Genomic DNA, 18,992 nt, shown 5'->3' with positions numbered 1-18,992 from the left:
TTTTAAATTTGCAAAAACTATTCCGAAACTTTATTTGGAATAACAGAAGACCAAGACTCAGAATCTCATTATTATACCTTCATTATGAAAGAGGGGGTTTACAACTTCCAAATTTAAAGTGGTACTTCTGGGCTGCTCAAATCAGAGTGGCAATGCTTTATTTTGTTAATGAGCAAATTCCAGTGTGGGTTTCTATGGAGTCTACAGAAATCAAAATTCCCCCTTCCTTACTAATTAAACAAACTAAGAACCCTCTTTTAAAAAACACTATAATGATCTGGTTTGAAATACATAACTACTTGGGAGAAATGATACAACTGTCTAGGTTTACTCAGATATTTGGAAATAACTTTCTTCCTTGTAGGGCGAATGCAGGTTTTCAATTTTGGTTTTTCAATTTGGAATAATACTCTTATGTCTTTTGAACAACTTAGAAGTACTTTTTCTATTCCTGTCAAACATTTTTTAAAATTTCTTCAATTAAGAAATTTTATCTTAACCACACAGCTTAGAAATCCCCACCTACTCCTCTCTAGAGAACACAGTTATAAAGCATCTGATGATGAGTGGTATAAATCATGCTCCTTGGCCAAGAGTCAGACAATTAATGTGCAATCTCGACTACTTCAATATAAATGGTTAACAAGACAATATCTTATTCATCAAAAATGCATTATTTTAATTCAAACATCCCAGACACCTGTATTAAGTGTCGAGTGGACAGGGGCACTTTATTTCACTGTATATGGGAGTGTCCACATGTGAAAATCTTTTGGGAAAAGGTAATAAATCTGTTGAGTCAAATTATTGGTGATGTGATTCCACTTAATCCTAAAATATGTATTTTAAATATATACGTGAATAATTTTATAACTGCTGCAAACAATAGAGCTCTGTTAACGATTGGACTTTTGGAAGCCAAGCGCTGTATTGCTATGTGTTGGAGAAATCCAAAAATATGTGGACTATCTCAATGGCTTAATGGACTGACATCTATACTATCTATGGAGAAAATAACTTATACATTAAGAAATAAACTGGACAAGTTTTGGGCGATATGGTCAAAATTCTACAACTTTCTAGAGAACTGCAACGTGCACACTGTGGACTTAACAGCCTGAAACTCTAACTTGATTTGTATATCTGTCCTTCCCTTCTGTTATGGTTTGCTTTGTTTTTGTTTTTGTTTGTGGTTTTTTTTGTCTTTTTTGTTTTTTTTAATTTATTTATTTATTTATTTTAAATGTTCACGGTGCACCATGTAAAACCGGTTAAAACCAATAAATAAATGTTTTGTTTTTTAAAAAGTTCAGCATTTCTGATCCACCAAGAAGCTCCATGTTGAACATGTGTGAGAAAATAATCTGTATAATGACTACAAAGTACAGTCAGTGGAAAAAAGAAGAAAAAATTTACTGGACTTTGCAGTCCTGTGAAAAACTAAATGCACCCCATGATTCAGCAGTTTGTACAACCGCCTTTATCAGCTCGATAAACTTCAAATAATTGTTTTCTGTATGACTTCATCAGTGTCTCACATCGTTGGGGAGCGATTTTGACCTGCTTTTCTTTTTAATGTTGCTTCTGTTCATTGAGGTTTGTGTGTATTCACGCATGCACACCTCTCTTAAGGTCCTATCACAGCATTTAAATCTAGTTGATGTCTTGACTGAGCCAATGAAGAACAGATTCTTTCCCTTTTCAGTCCTTCTGTTGCAAATATGCTGTTGTGCTTGCGATCGTTGTCCTGTTGATGACCTCAGCGAAGCTCAGCTGTTGGACAGATGGCCTCACATTTTACTCTAGAATACTTTGGTATACAGAGGAATTTGTGGTCAACTCAATGACTGCACCACCACCGTGCTTCATAGTATGAGGTGTTTGCGCTGATTTGCTCTGTTATAAATGGCATCTATAATCCAATTTTGAGATCCCTTCCCAGACTGGATTATAGATGAGATTCATTCCCAGGTGCCTTAACACCCACTCACATCTTCGGTCATTTGATCTCAGCAAATCACATGATAGGGTGGGGCTAGGTTTCACAATGGGTTCACCCGAAACCTTGGCTGATTGTGACCTACACCCATTTTCACGCCTTGGCTCGTGTGATTGGGTAGTGGATCAACAGGGGGTCCATGACCCTCCAGGGAAAACTCCCACAGGGCTTAAAATCTGGGACTTTCCCCCAGTTGCTCGTAGAACTGAAGAAGCTTCTCGGATGAGAGGTGAAACGTCTTCAAGGAAACATAAAGAATTCCAGACACTTTTATTTCAAAGCTCCTCAGACTACAATGACCTGGATGACTGAGAACCTTCACAGACACGAGGTACCTTTTGGGTTAATTGCACTTTCTGGGAGTCATATTTTGGAGCGAATCTGCTGGGACATCCACTCTTGTGAAAATAGAGAAAATACAAAAGTCTTTGAGAATTAATTACCAGGAAAAAATGCACTTGAAATACCAACAATGTATTACTCTGTTATTTTTAAATACCCTAGGACTTAAAGGTATATACACACACATATACTTAGAGATGAATACAAATAAAATGAACTCCTAACCATGTACAGTAACTCTTAAAAATATAGCTGATATATAAAAGAAGAAAACAACTAATTACATAACTAATCACGTTACTTAGAATAATTAATTATATTAGAGGGAAAAATCTGTTAAAAGTACATTTTTGTGGCCTGGTTTGACTATAGTTATAAAGTCCTGACTCCAGCTCTATTAAACGTGATTGTACAGAAATAAAGCATGGCAGTACTGCATCATTTTGCATTGTAACTGTTAAATGCAACATTAAATGTTCTTCAATCTGAACCTTTAAAAAGGTGCTTGTTTGTGTTTGCCTAAACTAACAGGTGCCGAGACCTTCCAGTTGAAAAAAGGTGGAGGAACCATATGCAGTTACGTTGCACCATTGTCAGCTACTTAGTGAAACCGGTGTTCATTCTGCAGGGCGGTAAACTCTCAAGGATCTCTGCAGCACTTTTCCCTGCAAACAGACCTCGAGCTCTCATTTGCCCTCTCTGCCAGGATTTGGGTCGCTGTTCACTTTCATTAAGCAATTATCCTTGGCAGGCGAGGAGGGCTCACAAATTTAGGCCTTCAGAACCACACTTGCACTGGTCCCATGTGCACTCTTTATGCCAATCTGACAGTAACTCAGCAAGCTGCAAATCCAGCCCTAATCGGGAGCTTGTTAGCGCGTCCCTGGAGCTTTGGGTCCAGGACGGCCTTCGGGAAATTGCACTCTGGGGTAAAATAAGATTTAAAAAAACAGAGGCTGCCTTAAGGGTGGTCAGACTTTGAACGTTTGTTTCCATCCTCAGTAATTAAATCTGATTAGATTGAATGTCTGGGTAAAGAAGCACCCATGGGTCAGCAGATTAGATAGCACAGTAAGTACTTTGAAGGGCGTGAATTTTTTTTACAATATATAAAATCAGGGCTTTGCAATTTCAGAGGCTGTCTTTGTATTTTTTCAAAGACACGTTCTTGGGCAATCCTATATCAAAGTTTTTAAAATATCATTATTGCAAATAATGCAATGGGGAAATTCCCAAGAATTTTGTCTTTATTTGTATATTTGATGACAACTTTTTATAATTAACTATTTATTTTTTGAGTAACGGATGTAGAGTCTGTACCTACAAATACATTCTTCCTTGAATATTGTGTGTGTGGCTTTTCAAAAGCCAAAAGATACATATGTGTAATTAAAAGTAGCCTTTCTGCAGTTTCTTCTATATTTTTAAGGGGGGACAACAGAAGACAGCCTATGCTAAACTTTTTTTTTGTCTGTTGGATTTTCACATTTACACATTTGATACATTCCTGTTGTCATGTGCCTCCTGGGCACACTGTATTCCCATTATTTCTGTACTGTATATGTGCAGCGAATTGGTGCTGGGTTTAGCCCTGTCACTTAAAGCAGATTCAAACCTTCCAGAAGTCTTGTTGATTTTAAGCTGGCTCTAGGTGAAAATGGGAGACAGACAAAGATGTATTAACAAGAACAATAATAAAAACAAAGAATAAACAAAAAATCCCCCAGTTTAGCATTGTTTTAAGGCCTTTTTTCCCCTACTTCCACCTAAAGACCTAAAATGACCTTAAATTAGCAATCTCAAAATCAACTGTCTTAAACGATGTGTTTCAGGAACATACTGACAGAACTCTGTGGCCTGCTTAAAGAATTTTATATAGCTAATTAATTTCATAATCATAAGTCATTTAGCTGTACTGATAGTCTTGGTCCATAAAGTGACTGAAGTGGTCAGTAATCGTGCAAAACTTGAAAACAATATAGAGGCCAAGATATAAAATGACAGAAAACAAAAATACTGAATATGTCTGTGAAGGTTCTCAGTCATCCAGGTCATCGTAGTCAAAGGAGCTTGCAAAGAAAAGCGTCTGGACTTCTTTAAGTTACTTGAAGACGTTTCACCTCTCATCCGAGAAGCTTCTTCAGTTCTAAGGTCAAATGGTGAGGAGTCCCAGATTTAAACCTAGTGGGAGTATCCCCCCCACAGAGGGACAAAAGGACCCCCTGATGATCCTCTAACCGCTAATCTCTAATCTAAAAAATACTGAAATAATACCTCAACATGACTTATTTTTATTCACTTTGTTATTTCATGACAGTACACACTCAGTTAACTTACTAGCTGTAAATCACAGAAGCACATTTTTATTACTGTCTGTTGCTTCAGTAATGTGAAAAAGTACAGTGTTATCACATATAACTCTTTTCCTTTTTTCAAATAGCATGTTCACATTAACTAAGTGATCAAATAAATGCATTTTATTCAAGTCTGAAAGGTTTGAAGAGAAAGTACAAGGGCAACGAGACACATGAAACATGGGCATTAAAATACTATATGATTTTATAGGAAAAGTAAAAAGACAAATTCATGGTAGGAAATATTGTCACATGTAAATAATATTCATTTTCGGTGGAAACCTTCCCAGAGCTATAGGGTTACATATGGAAGCTGGGGATCAAAATTTTAGGAAAAAGGAAAATCTAAGGAGTCCGAAATAAATCCACCTGGTAGCTTGAAGATTAAGTAAGGTGTTACGTCCCCTGGCTAGTCTAGGGGGGTTGAAGGGACGAACATAAATGTGGATAGAAAAGGAGGAGCCAAGATGGTAATTCTAAAAGGTTTATTTAATACTGGTGATGGGGTTCAGACCGAGGTGTAACGTCAGGGAGAGCCAAGGCCAACATAACGAAACATCCCTGACGTAGAAATAAAAGAAACTTACCTAACTCCAAAGAAACAAAATATACAACCTATAACCATAACCTACCTAACAACACATAAACAGGAGAAAACAGGGTGTCAAAACAAAAGGCAGCTCTCCCCTACAAGCAGTCTGAACATGAAACAACAATGCTCACACAAAATACAAAGGCATGCAAGCCTGCACAAGTATGGCAACCAAAATGGCCAGAGGGCACAGAAGCACAGCTCCACAGGCCTTAAGTAGTGCTCTGCTGATTACCAATTAGCCGGACTCTGCGCAACATCCAATCAGGACAGAGGAGGTGGAGCCTGGACAAAACAAAGGGTTAATAGGGAGACGAGACATCCTCCTGGGGGATGTAACACCCCCACCCAGAAAAAACAAACGTATAAGTTTGTTAACCTTACACCATCACATTCTTGAGAGGGCATCGGCCACAATATTTTCACATCCTCTCTTATGCTTTATTTCAATGTTGTAGTTTTGTGAAATTAAAGCCCACCTCATCAATCGTTGATTGTTGTTATACATACAAGAGAGGAACACGAGAGGATTGTGATCAGTGAAGACCTCTACAGGTTGGGAAGTAGATCCCACATACACGTCAAAATGCTGAAGAGCCAGAAGCATGGCCAGAGTCTCCTTTTCAATTGTCGAGTACCGCCTTTGATGAGTATCGAACTTCTTGCCAAAGAAGCAGACAGGATGACTCACTCCTTGTCCATCATCCTGAAGAAGAACAGCTCCAGCCCCCACCTCACCGGCATCCACTTCAAGCTTGAAAGGTTTCGAAAAGTCTGGAGCAACAAGAACGGGTGAACTCGACAGAAGACCTTTTGCACATTCAAAAGCATGTTGACACTCAGGACTCCAAATGAATGGTACCGTCGGGCTGCACAGGTTTGTCAGTGGTGTTACGACTTCAGAAAAATTCCTACAGAAACACCTGTAGTAACCAACCATCCCCAGAAATCTGCGCAGCTCACGGCGTGTTGTTGGCACAGGAAAGTTGAGAATGGCATTAACCTTTGCACTGATAGGGCGAACCTTGCCCTGCCCAACTTCCTTTCCAAGGTAGGTCACTGTAGCCTTACCAAACTCGCATTTAGCCAAGTTGAGGGTCAAGGAAGCATCAGCTAAACGCTTGAACACAGTGGTTAAAGTGTCGACATGCTCTGACCAGTTGGAAGAATAGATGACCACATCATCAAGATAAACATTACAGTTCGCCACACCAGATAATACAGTTGACATTAACCTCTGAAAGGTAGCAGGAGCATTTCTCATTCCAAATGCTATGACTGTATATTGTAAAAAGTGATCAGGTGTTACGAAAGCTGAGATTTCTGATGCTCTGTCAGAGGTACTTGCCAATAACCTTTAAGAAGGTCAAGCTTACTCACATAAGCAGCAGATCCGACGCTGTCAATACAGTCCTCAATACGGGGCAGTGGGAAAGAATCAGGTACTGTTACTGCATTTACCTTGCGGAAATCTGTGCAAAAGCGAGGTGTTCCATCTGATTTTGGCGTAACCAGGCACAGAGAACTCCATGGACTATAGCTTGGGATAGCCAATCCATGCTTCAGAAGGTAGTCTACTTCTGTGTTCATCATTTCCCTTTTCGCCATATTCACACGGTAAGCATGCTGCTTAATAGGCACTGCATTCCCAACATCAATGTCGTGCTCTATTACAGTAGTACGGGAAGGCATGTCCCCAAAGAGTGTTAAATGAATGTTGACGAGCCTTTCAATGTCCAACTGTTGCTCACGGGTCAAGTGGGACAGATATATAGACAACTGGGACAGTACCTCAGAATTAAGCATTCTGGCAGCTGGCATCACAAAGTTTGAGCCCGTCTTCATCTAAACTTGACCTCAATCCTGAGGAAGAGTTCAACAAGAGAGTTTCTGGAGATGAGATTTGCTCTGACGGAGATGCCACAGGCTTATCTGCGGTGCCACAGAAAGAGTCAGCTCTAGAATGAAAGGATTTGAGCATATTGAGATGGCACAAGCGTGTTTTACGCTTCCTATCTGGTGTTTTAATCACATAGTCAGTGTCATTTACTTTCTTATCCACCTGATATGGTCCACAGAAGCGGGCAGACAATGCAGAGCTAGCAGTTGGTAGAAGAACCAAAACCTTGTCACCTGGATTGAAAGATCGAGGAACGGCTTTCTTATCATACCAACTCTTCATCTTCCCCTGAGCAGAGGAGAGGGCTTCTGCAGCTGCCAACCTGGCCTTATGGCTCTCTCCACAGACGCTCCATCAATGGTCAGGGGAGCATGTTGGGTGTGCATTCTCCTGAAGTCCACAACAATCTCCTTCGTCTTCTCCACATTCAGAGAGAGATTGTTGTCAGCACACCACGTGGCCAGGCGTCTCACCTCACTTCTGTAGTCGGTCTCATCCCTGTTGCTAATGAGACCCACCACCGTTGTGTCGTCCGCAAACTTGATGAAGAGGTTGGAGCTGTATGATGGAGTGCAGTCATGGGTCAGCAGAGTGAAGAGGAGGGACCTGCATGCATGACCTGCTTGAAAAGTTTAGACAGAAAGTTAGTTCCTTGGTCTGTCTGGACTACTTTTGGTAAACCAAGAGTAGTGAAGAACTTTGTCAAAACTTTAATCACCAAAGGTGCAGTTATTCTCCTGAGTGGGACAGCTTCTGGAAAACAAGTCGAAGTACACATTGCAGTCAGTAAAAACTGATTACCATTCTTTGACTAGGGCAATGGACCAACACAGTCCACAATGACACGTTCAAAAGGTTCACCAAGTACTGGTATAGGATGAAGAGGAGCTATAGGAACTGTCTGGTTTGGCTTTCCTGCAATCTGACATGTTTTACAAGTGCGGCAAAACTCAACTACATCAGCCTTCAATCCTGGCCAAAAGAAATGGTTGAGTATCTTGTTGTACGTTTTTGTAACTCCCAAATGACCAGACAGGGGGTGCTCATGTGCAAGGGAGACTACGTAGTGACGATACTCAAGAGGCACAACAATCTGATAAGTAGTGCTCCAGTCACAGTCATCAGAACAGCTTCCCTCTACGTCTGCTGTTAAACTTGGGTGGGCAGTCCACTTGCGCATCAAGACCCCATCTTCCAAGAAATAAGAAGCCTTTTTATTTCCTGTTTCAGAAAGAGAAGTAAAGCATTTAGTCAATGAGGGATCAGACTTCTGAGCAGCAACAAGGCTTTCACGTGTGACTGGCAAGTCTAACTGTGGGAGATGGAGATCCTTCCACTTCTCAGTAGTATCCTTTGAACCACTTTTAAGATCAATCAGGGTTTGCAAATCATCTGTAGCCAGAGCCTGAGCCAACGAAGAGTCTGACAAATCAATTTCTGCAGCTTCACGTCTTGCTTGAGCCCTGGTGAGAACACAAGCAGGAAAAACAGATGGAAAACAGGTTGCTAGGTCGTTGCTCTTCAAGTTTGATTCTAGATCATTTGTTACTTCGGGAACAGGTTGCACTTTTCCACCAGCAATATCATTTCCCAAAATAAACTGCACCCCTTTTATGGGAAGTGAGGGGCGTACTGCCACAGAGAAGATGCCATTAACCAACTTTGATTTGATGTGTACATAATGCAAAGGAGCTTCAACATAGCCCATTTCAACTCCTTGAATCAGAATGCTACCATGACAAGAGGAATGGTCACTCAAGGGTAATACATCAGATAAAAATCACAGATCGTGACCCTCCCGTATCTCTGAGTATTTGAATGGGTTTTTCATCCTCAGGCTTCCCAGTCAATGACATAGTGCCATCTAAGGGAAAGGGTTTGAAGCAGGGATCAACTCCTTCACTTTGGTCCCCTCTCTCAGCACGAATGGTTTTAATTAAACCTACTCCTTTTGGTGACTGGTTCTTGCGCTTCAAAGCGGGACATTCAACAACAACATGGCCAAGTTTATGACAATAGAAACATTCCCTTTCAGTCCTTGGAGCAAAAGTCTGTCGTGGGCTTGAAGGATCCTTTCGTGGGGGAGGTTCTCTGGTGGTAACTTCACGTTTCTGCACAAAAACAGTTTTATGAGTCAGCACAAATTCATCAGCTATCACAGCTGCTTCTTTCAAAGTGGAAACCTTCTGTTCATTAAGGTGTACAACAATGCGTTCTGGCAGGCCATTTTTGAACTCTTCCAGCAGTATCAGTTCACGTAAGGAGTTGTAGTCAGGAACTTTACTTGCTGTTATCCATCTATCAAAAAGAGTAGCTTTTTCACGAGCAAACTCTACAAAAGTCTGATTTGCTGTTCTTTTGTGATTGTGAAAGCGTTGCCTATACGCTTCGGGAACAAGTTCATAAGCAGCAAGGATAGCAGACTTCACTACATCATATTTCAAACTTTCTTCCAAAGACAAAGCAGAACAGACTTCTTGTGCTTTGCCTACCAATTTGCACTGAAGAAGCAATGGCCAAACTTCTCTCGGCCAGTGCAATGACGCCGCAACACGTTCAAACACATTGAAATATGTATCAACTTCTGATTCACGAAATGGAGGTACCAACACAATGTTTTTACACACATTGAAACCACCTGGGTTTACATGGGAGGAGGTTGTTTCATCAACAGATGAATTTGCAGAACTAGGTTGAGTAGTAGTACTTCTTGAAGTCTGTGCCTGTAACTCCAACTGACGCAGTCTGACCTCCCTTTCAATCTGCAACTCCAGCTCCAACCTTTTCAGCTTTAACACCTTTTCTGTCTCTGTTTCCAACTCTGCCTGACGAGCTTGGGCTTTATCCTGAGCCTCCAATTGTAATTTAGCCAAACGTACCTTGAGTAATACTTGTCTTGAACGAGGAGAAGATGGAGTAGCAAAAGAAGGTGAGCCATTAGTGCTTAACTTTTCCACCGTTTGTTGCTCCCCAGCAGCAGGGTTTTGCCCTTCTTCCTTTAACACAGCAGGCTTCACTCCTTCATTAGGGGACCTGTCAAGAGGAACTGGCAAACGAGGTGATTTAGAAACAGGAAGCAGGCCTTCTTCTACAAGTTTGTTTGAAACAGCAGTTTAAGTCCTCTTTCACCATTTGCCTTGATACATTTAACTCAAAGTGTGCTGCTATAGCAAACAAATCATGTTTTCTACACACATTTAGCTCCTCCCAAGAAGGATTACTCAGAAATGCACTCAAAGTGAAAACACCAGTTGCCATACTAACTACCTCTGCCAAATACACCAGCAGAAACAAACTCCAAACCTTCACCATCCACAAATGGATTAACCAGGACTTTTATCCCAGACGAACCGCCAATTTATGTTACGTCCCCTGGCTAGTCTAGGGGGTTGGCCAAGGCCAACATAACAAACAAAACATCCCTGACGTAGAAATAAAAGAAACTTACCTAACTCTAAAGAAACAAAATATACAACCTATAACCATAACCTACCTAACAACACATAAACAGGAGAAAACAGGGTGTCAAAACAAAAGGCAGCTCTCCCCTACAAGCAGTCTGAACATGAAACAACAATGCTCACACAAAATACAAAGGCATGCAAGCCTGCACAAGTATGGCAACCAAAATGGCCAGAGGGCACAGAAGCACAGCTCCACAGGCCTTAAGTAGTGCTCTGCTGATTACCAATTAGCCGGACTCTGCGCAACATCCAATCAGGACAGAGGAGGTGGAGCCTGGACAAAACAAAGGGTTAATAAGGAGAAGAGACATCCTCCTGGGGGATGTAACAAAGGTTAAAGTTACGTATGATGATTCTTGTATACTTTTATTTTAAGTAACAACTTAGAGCTTTAATTTATAGTGTGTTATTTTGAAAATAAGGTGAGCACCTCTAATTAACTGAGAAAATAATTTCATGGGACCTCAGAGGTTCGATGTCTTTGGGTTACACAGGTTTTATCAATTGTAATACACACGTTTGAACACCAGGGGGCGACAAACTCCACGAAGGAACATCAGCGCTTCAGGGAGCTGTTCTTTCAGCACCACAGCCTCTCACACAACACTCACACAACATCGCTGCGCTAATGCCGGACATTACTTACACAGGAGCCCGTAATTATAAAAAATAAATAATAATAAAATAATAATTGAATGTACCGCTGGGTTCATATCTTCAAGCACTCAATGTCAGCCAAGCCTCATTCACTCTCGCTACTAAGCATCATTAAAGAAAAATCGCGTAATCAGAGCGGGGATGTCTGCCTGTAACGCCGTGCGCTGTAGCTGAAAAATCGAGGCTTTTAGTAACAAAGAACAAAACAACAAAAACGCGAGAAAAGTGACATTTAGAGTGGCTACTTCACAGAAGAGTGCGAGAGCTGCAACGATTGGATCGGGCGATAATCATCACAATAAAGCCATTAAATGCGTAAATTCCTACATGTGTGCACAAATGCAACCCACCATTCAAGAAGAGAGAGAAAGCGAGGGGGGAGAGAGAGTCCACCATCGCAACACCCCCTCCTTCCGTCCCCTCCACCACTCACAGAAACGGAATTAAAAAATCTTTAATATCTTTCCAGCAACTGGCCTCCATTGCTGCAGCGCTGCGCGCGCTCACACACGCCGACACTGTGGGCCTTTAAAGCGTCGCCAGAGCGGAAGGAGGAAAGTGATCCTCCGATTCAAGAGCGGCTTCTTTACACTGAAGGAAAAAGGGGGGAAACGGCTGGAGTGGATATGTTGAATGTATAGCGCTGCTCACATTGACATCGTGACAACACCAGCGCTGTCCGTGGATCTGTGCGAGTCGCTCTCCTGATTGTGTAATATCATTTTTTCACCCCCTTCCTGCAAAAGCGGCCGAACCTGCACCCGAGAGCGCAGGAGAGAGAGCAGCGGCAGAAGCAGCAGCAGAAGAAGAAGAAGAGGAGGAGGAGGAGGCGAGAGCAGGGGGATCGCAGCCTTCATCAGAATTTATTTTTTCTTGTTATTACATGGCGCAAGGGCTATACAAACGGGACCGTCCTGGGTGTGATACTGCCACGGTGAATTTGGATATCCACGCAGCAGCAGCACCACCATCCTCCTCCATCCGCCGAAGAAGCACCGTGGGTTGCGACGGCGCCCACACCGACTCCTCATCCTCCTCCTGCCGGCTCCATGTCGAGTGATGGTCGGCTTGCCTTGCTGGATGCTCCCCGCTCTCTCCGGATCGTCGACCACCGAACCTCCTCTGACCGCAGACCCCCATTTTCGGCGGAAACCTTCCCAGAGCTATAGGGCTACATATGGAAACTGGGGATCAAAATTTTAGGAAAAAGGAAAATCTAAGCGGTTAATTTATTTTTTTAACTAATTTATTACTATTTTTGTTAGGTTTCGATCTGGTTTTGAGCGTGTGTGTTTCTTTGCGCCGGCTAATGAATTAATTTAGTCGTTGAGCCTTGATTTCCTCATTCCACCGGGTTGATTTGTGAGAAGACAGATTTGCTTTTAACCTCACAATAGGCTGTTATAAAACACGCAGGGAATCGCTTTTATTTCCTCTCGACAGGACTCGAATCGGTCCGTTTGTTTACTCTTCGCTGTCACCACTAATATGACAGATTTAGATTTTGTCCTTCGTTTCCTTCCCCAGTTTATTTTTACTAATAAAAGCCACTAGAATAATACTATTAATAACAACAATAGTCTTTAGAATAGCTCTCTTTCTGAATACTTACTAGTAAACGTAATGTTATAGCCTTTGACTAAAGCAACTTGTTGTAACAGACGTATTGAACTGTTGTACTTCAAACCTGCCATTACTCCAACACCGCACCCCCCACCCACCCAGCCGTCTCTTTGCTCCATTTGAGCTCGTGTAAATTCAGCTCAGTGCTTATAGCTGTGATCTCTACAAGTCAACGAACAGGTTGTACAAAATCAGCCTTGCTTGTCTTTTTAGGCTCCTCTTAGTTACCCCAGGCTTTAATTAACCAGTCATAGATCTGTGTTAATAATCACATTTGTAGCTTTTGTTTTCTTGCTGCAAGTGGCTCCAGTGCTGGGCTCCATCTGCAGCTCCAGGCCTGCTGAGGTGCTGTCATCCTCTGCATACCTAATTTTTCCACACATCTTTTTGGGTGTGAAAGTTAAAACAAACAGAGAGGAGAGACTTCACCGCCTCTTCCTCTCTCCCCCTTCTCTCTGCCATAGTTAGTTTTTTCTCTTGTTTTGGTCCTCACCCAAACGCAACCATAAGGTTCCTACCGCATCCTCCGCCTCCTTCTTCCCTCTCCTTCCGCTCGAGTATATCCCGTTTTTTCGGTTTGATTTGGTCCCGCAAATTTTCAAATATTTACTTCCTATACATCAAGAGGAAAGGGGGTCCCCCTTTCATGGAATGCGGAAACATGGGTCTGTTCGACCGCGGAGTCCAGATGCTGCTGACCACGGTGGGCGCCTTCGCGGCCTTCAGCCTCATGACCATCGCGGTCGGCACGGACTACTGGCTGTACTCCCGCGGCGTCTGCAGGACCAAGTCCATGAGCGAGAACGAGACCAGCAAGAAGAACGAGGAGGTGATGACCCACTCGGGCCTGTGGAGGACGTGTTGCTTGGAAGGTAAGAGGAAAGTCGGTTCTTCTGTGGTGCTGTAGTGCAACATAAACTTTTCCAACGTGTTCATTTGCGTGCGTTTGAAGCCGCCCGCCCGAGAGGCCTCAGCACTGCCACGACACAAGTGTACTGTGGGAGGGGAACCTATTCTCTCTCTTTTTCTATGCTACTCAATGTAAATGAGATCCACTGCAGAGTTTCCCTGCAAAGGGTGTTTAAATGTGTGTCAAAAGCCAAACGATCTCTTAGGATACTGAATACGTCACTGACCTTCTTGGTGCCTCAAATGATACAATCTGATAGAAGGAAAGTAAAAATGCAACATGTGACCTGGCTGCTGCTTATGAGCTTATATGTGTTCTGCATTTATGGGGAAGGAGATTTCTACCTTATACCAAACAAATCAACGTGCTGTAAAGATCTGACACCATCATTTAGGTTTCATGTTCTAAATCTGTTTGAAATGAACTTCACTTTTTAGCACTTAGTTATGTTTTGTTGAAAAAGAAACAAAGAAATTTCACTTTTAGCCGAAATGACAAGTCCATTTTCCAGCAGGGTGAAACAGGTTTCTGTGAGGAAAACCCAAAGGACTACACGGATGTGCAGCTAATAGATGAGAACAATTCGGATTAGAATGAGTTTTTCTGAATTTGTGGATGGTTTCAGTTTTCATCTTTTTCATGAACAAACCAAAACTTATATCAGTAGAAATGGCATCTGCATCTTGCAATGGATCACAAGGTCAAGAAAAGTTAGCATGGATCCCAAAAAGTAGGCTTTCCACATAAATTCTGTCTAAAACTAATGTAACTCATTAAATCTCAGCAGTTTTGAGCTTTGGAAGAAACTGTTGTAACTTTTACCTGGTGTAAAATAAGCCCTTATATAAAAATCACGAAACTGAATTGCTGCACTTCAACGGTTAATTTTGGTGTTTAGCTCCTGCAGGCAGGCTGAATCAGGTTTCCGGTTGCATAAAAGTCACCCACACCAGTCTGGAATTGTTTATTCAGTCCGGCTTTAGAGTTTAAATAATAAATTAACAACACATTCACAGGCTGTAGGTGGAGATGAACCTTCATCATATATCACCCTGATATATTGGCATGCCAATAAGCTGGTCTAACCCTAATTAAAGGAAGCTGCAGGAGATCTGTACCTTTAAAGAGGATGTGACACCGGGGCAGCACGTTGGACAGAGCGTGAGGACCCAAAAGTCGAGATGCAGTCACATCTGTCAGCAGGCCTGACCTGCCTGACAACCCTGATGATGGCAGAGCTACCTTCGACCTCCCTGTGCCCGGTACTTTCTGAGATGTCAAACTGCCTCACGTCCTGAGTGCAGGTTTTCAGACGACCTCGAGTGTCTGCCCTGTCAGACGGCGGCGGCGTGTTTCCTGTCATGCCCCGGTGGAGGCGATCGGTGCTGACTTGGAGTGAGGTGCTGTAACCTTGTGAGGGCACAGAGCGTTACAAATCTGTTCATCGTCTTAGCTGTGAGCCCCTGAAAGGCCTCAGTGGCTGACTTCATGCTCTTCTGCCCCCTGTGATAAGCAGCACCCTCTGTTCAAAGTTTAAGAAGAAGAAACATTTAAAGCCGCTATAATGAATATCTTTAAAATAACTATGATAAAATAGCAGTGCGAAAGAGGTCGCTTGTGGAGTAGGGATGAATTATTGACCAAATCTACAGCTTTCCTTGGCTTACAGAGCTTTAAGGAGAGTTTAAGGTCATTATTTAACTGTGGAGGCAGTGCACCTCCCTCTTTGATTTCTGCTCACTATGAAACAGCAGGTTGTAAGAGACTAAACAGAGGGCGAAGGTGGAGGAGACCAAAAACAGACCAAAAAACAGGAGTGGAAATTGAAAATTTATTAGCTGGATACAAACTCAGATCCAAGTGATTTGGAGCTGGATGTGAAAATAAGAATCTTTTTGTCAACATCCAGTTAAAGACTGATAATATATTTAAAGAAAAAACAAATATGTTGCCACTTCAAATGTTTAGACACAAAAATGACATTTAAATGATGTGTGAAACAATGTGCTTTTGCTTTAAAATGAAAAAAATATATATATATAAGATTTGTCATGTTTAAAAATTCTCCCTAGTTGTGTAAAATTGACATTTCTTTCATTTTTAGTAATCATGACAGGAACAAATTAGGAAGTCAGGGGACACTGCTATAATGCCACAGAGTCCCTGTAGGGAGGAGGTTGGGGTGAATGAATATCCGAACAAAACATTTAAATTAAATATGGCTGAACGTTTCCTGGTTTAAAACTATTGTAGAGTACCTTGAGGCCATCATTGTTGTGATTTGGCACTGAATTTTAGATGCCAGTCAGTTGAACATACTGAACGTTTCCTTGTTGAGTCTGATGATTTGCTGCTTTTTTGTCATAACTATTAAAGTCTGAATATAAAAGCAAATTAACAAGTATTTTATGCTTTTTCAGCAATTTCAAGGCAAAACTCTAAATAACCTGGAGCACAAAAATAATCATTAATTGCAGGTCTGCTAAAAAAAAAAATAGACATGCCCGATATGCAACAACGGAAATATGTCACTCTGAAAATGAAACGTAAGGTAAAGAACAAGGAGTGTAATGGTATTCAAGTCATGCTGCTGTTCCTGTTAATGAGATTCAATACATTTACCCTTAAAAACACCTTTATTTGGTGCACAGCCCTTCTTCCGATCACAGCATTGACACCTCAGCTGTTCCCGAGAAGCTGCTCAGGTGCTGGGATCAGAAAGCTGCGGTCTCACCAACACAGCTCGAGATGTGAGGCAAAAGAGCTCAGCTGGCCTTCACCTGATAAATAAGAGGAATAACACTAAACACTGATACAGTGATTATATTAGTCGACATAGGATCACAGTTACAGCTGGAGTGTAATTGTGACAGTGACTGGCTTTTATCCCTGCCAGGCCATTATTTAATTGGCAAACAGAACAGCACGGAGTCAAGATGAGAGCAAAAAACATCACACTTAGACTCGCTGTGCGCGCATGTGTGTGTGTGTTCCTTTTGCATTAGCACAATGTGCTTCTTCCTTTGAATCCAGGATCAAAATGGCAGGAAATAAACCCAGATTTGTCATTTGTGATTCATGAATGATCCCCGGCCCAGAAGAGGCAGGGGAGTGGAAAAATGGGGCCACTGCATTTACTCAGCGGGGTCAGATTCATTTAAATTCTAATTCAAATGACTTCCTGCTCAGGAAATTGGGTCTTAAAAAGCGAGTACATTTAATTATAGGTAGTTTGAGCAATTTTATACCAAAAATTGTGAGGGGGAAATTGAAAAATAGGAAAATATAGAGCGGATGCAGCTGGAGAGAGGCAGCGATAAGCACCAAACCCTGCCTTGTTTCAGCACATAGAGAGTCAGGAGGAGAGATATCAAGTTTACATTTCAGATGTTAATTAGGCTTCAATTTGTAGCTCCGCTCTATTAAATCAAAGTGCCAAGACGGATAGTATTCACGGTTCCCCGGTTCCTCTAAAGTGAGCTGGTGATCAGGCAGCGGCTGAGGCTGCAAATAGTTGAAGTGGTCGCTCCATCCTCCTCGCAGCAGTGAATGCAGACTGTGTGTTTGGCAGCTCGGTATCCCACACATTCTGCTTACTGAGTGTACGCAGGTAGGCGACCGTTTGTGTTTGTATAACAGCTACAGAAGAAGAGAACCTGTGAAAAAGCAAAATGGGAATACCCACACTGGGTGCACCTCGACCTCTGCTCCGCTCACTGCTTGTCAGAGAAACAGAAAAATCTTTCTCCTGTGGATCTACAGAAAACTGATCATTTACTTTCCCTCAGTATAAAACCGTGCAAGTGTGCTTTGGAGGTTTGCGCTGGGTAAAACACAGAATATCTCGTATTGATTTAGCAGATGTTCACTTTTCCTTTCTAAAGCTGAAATAACTGATCAGTCAACGCTGTTTGTTGCACATTTTAGGATTTGCTGCTTTTCTTTCTCAGAAATTGATTTGAACTGTTGTTTCAACAAATCGGCTTTATATGAAAATTGAAAAAATGTCACAACTTTCTCTCAGTGAGCAAAAGTGACACCAAAATGAGGCAGAAATGGAAGCTGCCATCTTGCACTGATGACTGGAAGACATTGTTCAGACTTTGGTGGGTTCAGGGGCATTTAAAGAAATGTGGAAATCACATGGATAACAGTTATAACAGGATGCCATATGTGATTTTCCATCACTAAATCTTTCTCAAAAACAACAGCAAGTTGTGCAACAGCATTTAAAATGATTTTTTTTTTTATTTCTGGAGGAACTAATTTTTCCGTTTATTATGACACCGCATAATTTGCATCCAGAGCTTTTGCAGTAGCAACTTGGGACGCATTGAGCTAAGAGTGACGGAAAGCGGTTATTGCTAATAGTTTTCTAGATGCTGGCATTTACTGAGTTTTACAATATCTATAAAATAAATGTATATATAAATCTATAAACATTTCTATAAAACTGTTACTTTTTAGGTCACATGTGTTGTGAAGGTTTTGTGTTGTTGGTTTAAAGCTTTGACTTTTGTGTTGGCTTTAGTTCAGGATTCCTCTTTTGGTGTATTCATCACTGAGTTTGAGTTTGTGCAGCATTATCTGAGCACTGGTTTCTGTTTAGGCTCATGCCTCTAGTTTTCAGCTGTACCTCCCTCCCTTAGTTGCATCTTTGTGGTGCAGTGTTTCTTTGAGTCAGTCTTGTTAAGTGTGAGTTTTCTTGTTTCTGTGTTTAGTTGTGTGTATTTTGCTTCAGTATTTTTGGCTTCCTGTACTACTTTTCTTTTCTTGCATGTTTTGTTTTGGTTTTAACTTCTTGCCTGTCTGATCGTGCTGATTACATCCACCTGTGTCTTGTTCTCCTCCTGTTTCTGATCCTGTCTGTTGTCCTCTTTGGTTTTGTCCCTTCAGTTTCTTTGTTCCTTATCACTGTTCCCACCAATGGGTCTGTACTTCCGTTTGGAATTGCTCACCTTTGGATTCTGTTTTTTGTACTTAACTTTGACTGTGTGGCTTTACTTACTGCTTGAATAAAACCTTTCTTTTATGAATTTGGATTCACCTTTAAACTGACTCTGAACAACGTAAAGTTCAAGAGGCTGAGGGCAAAGCCTCAAAACCACATCTGCAGGCTCTATTTCACTACTGCTCACAAGCATTTATGTC

At 41.6% G+C, this 18,992-nt stretch overlaps 1 protein-coding gene across 1 annotated transcript in view; it reads left to right on the top strand.

Moving 5' to 3' along the window:
- Positions 1 to 11,794: 11,794 nt before the first annotated feature.
- cacng2a (calcium channel, voltage-dependent, gamma subunit 2a) overlaps positions 11,795 to 18,992 on the top strand; it is an 84,750-nt gene continuing 77,552 nt past the window's right edge. The window contains exon 1 of the mRNA XM_085405297.1: positions 11,795 to 13,803. Coding sequence (XP_085261423.1) covers positions 13,578 to 13,803 — 226 coding nt within the window. The 5' untranslated portion in view covers positions 11,795 to 13,577. The remainder of the gene's footprint in view (positions 13,804 to 18,992) is intronic.

This window comes from Rhamphochromis longiceps, linkage group LG4, assembly GCF_057381845.1.
Source record: "Rhamphochromis longiceps isolate RC_006_pf linkage group LG4, R_longiceps_female_GT1.1, whole genome shotgun sequence".
Lineage (NCBI taxonomy): Eukaryota > Metazoa > Chordata > Actinopteri > Cichliformes > Cichlidae > Rhamphochromis > Rhamphochromis longiceps.
The sequence above is the reverse complement of the archived record's forward strand: the minus strand, read 5'-3'. Positions and strand labels throughout refer to the sequence as shown.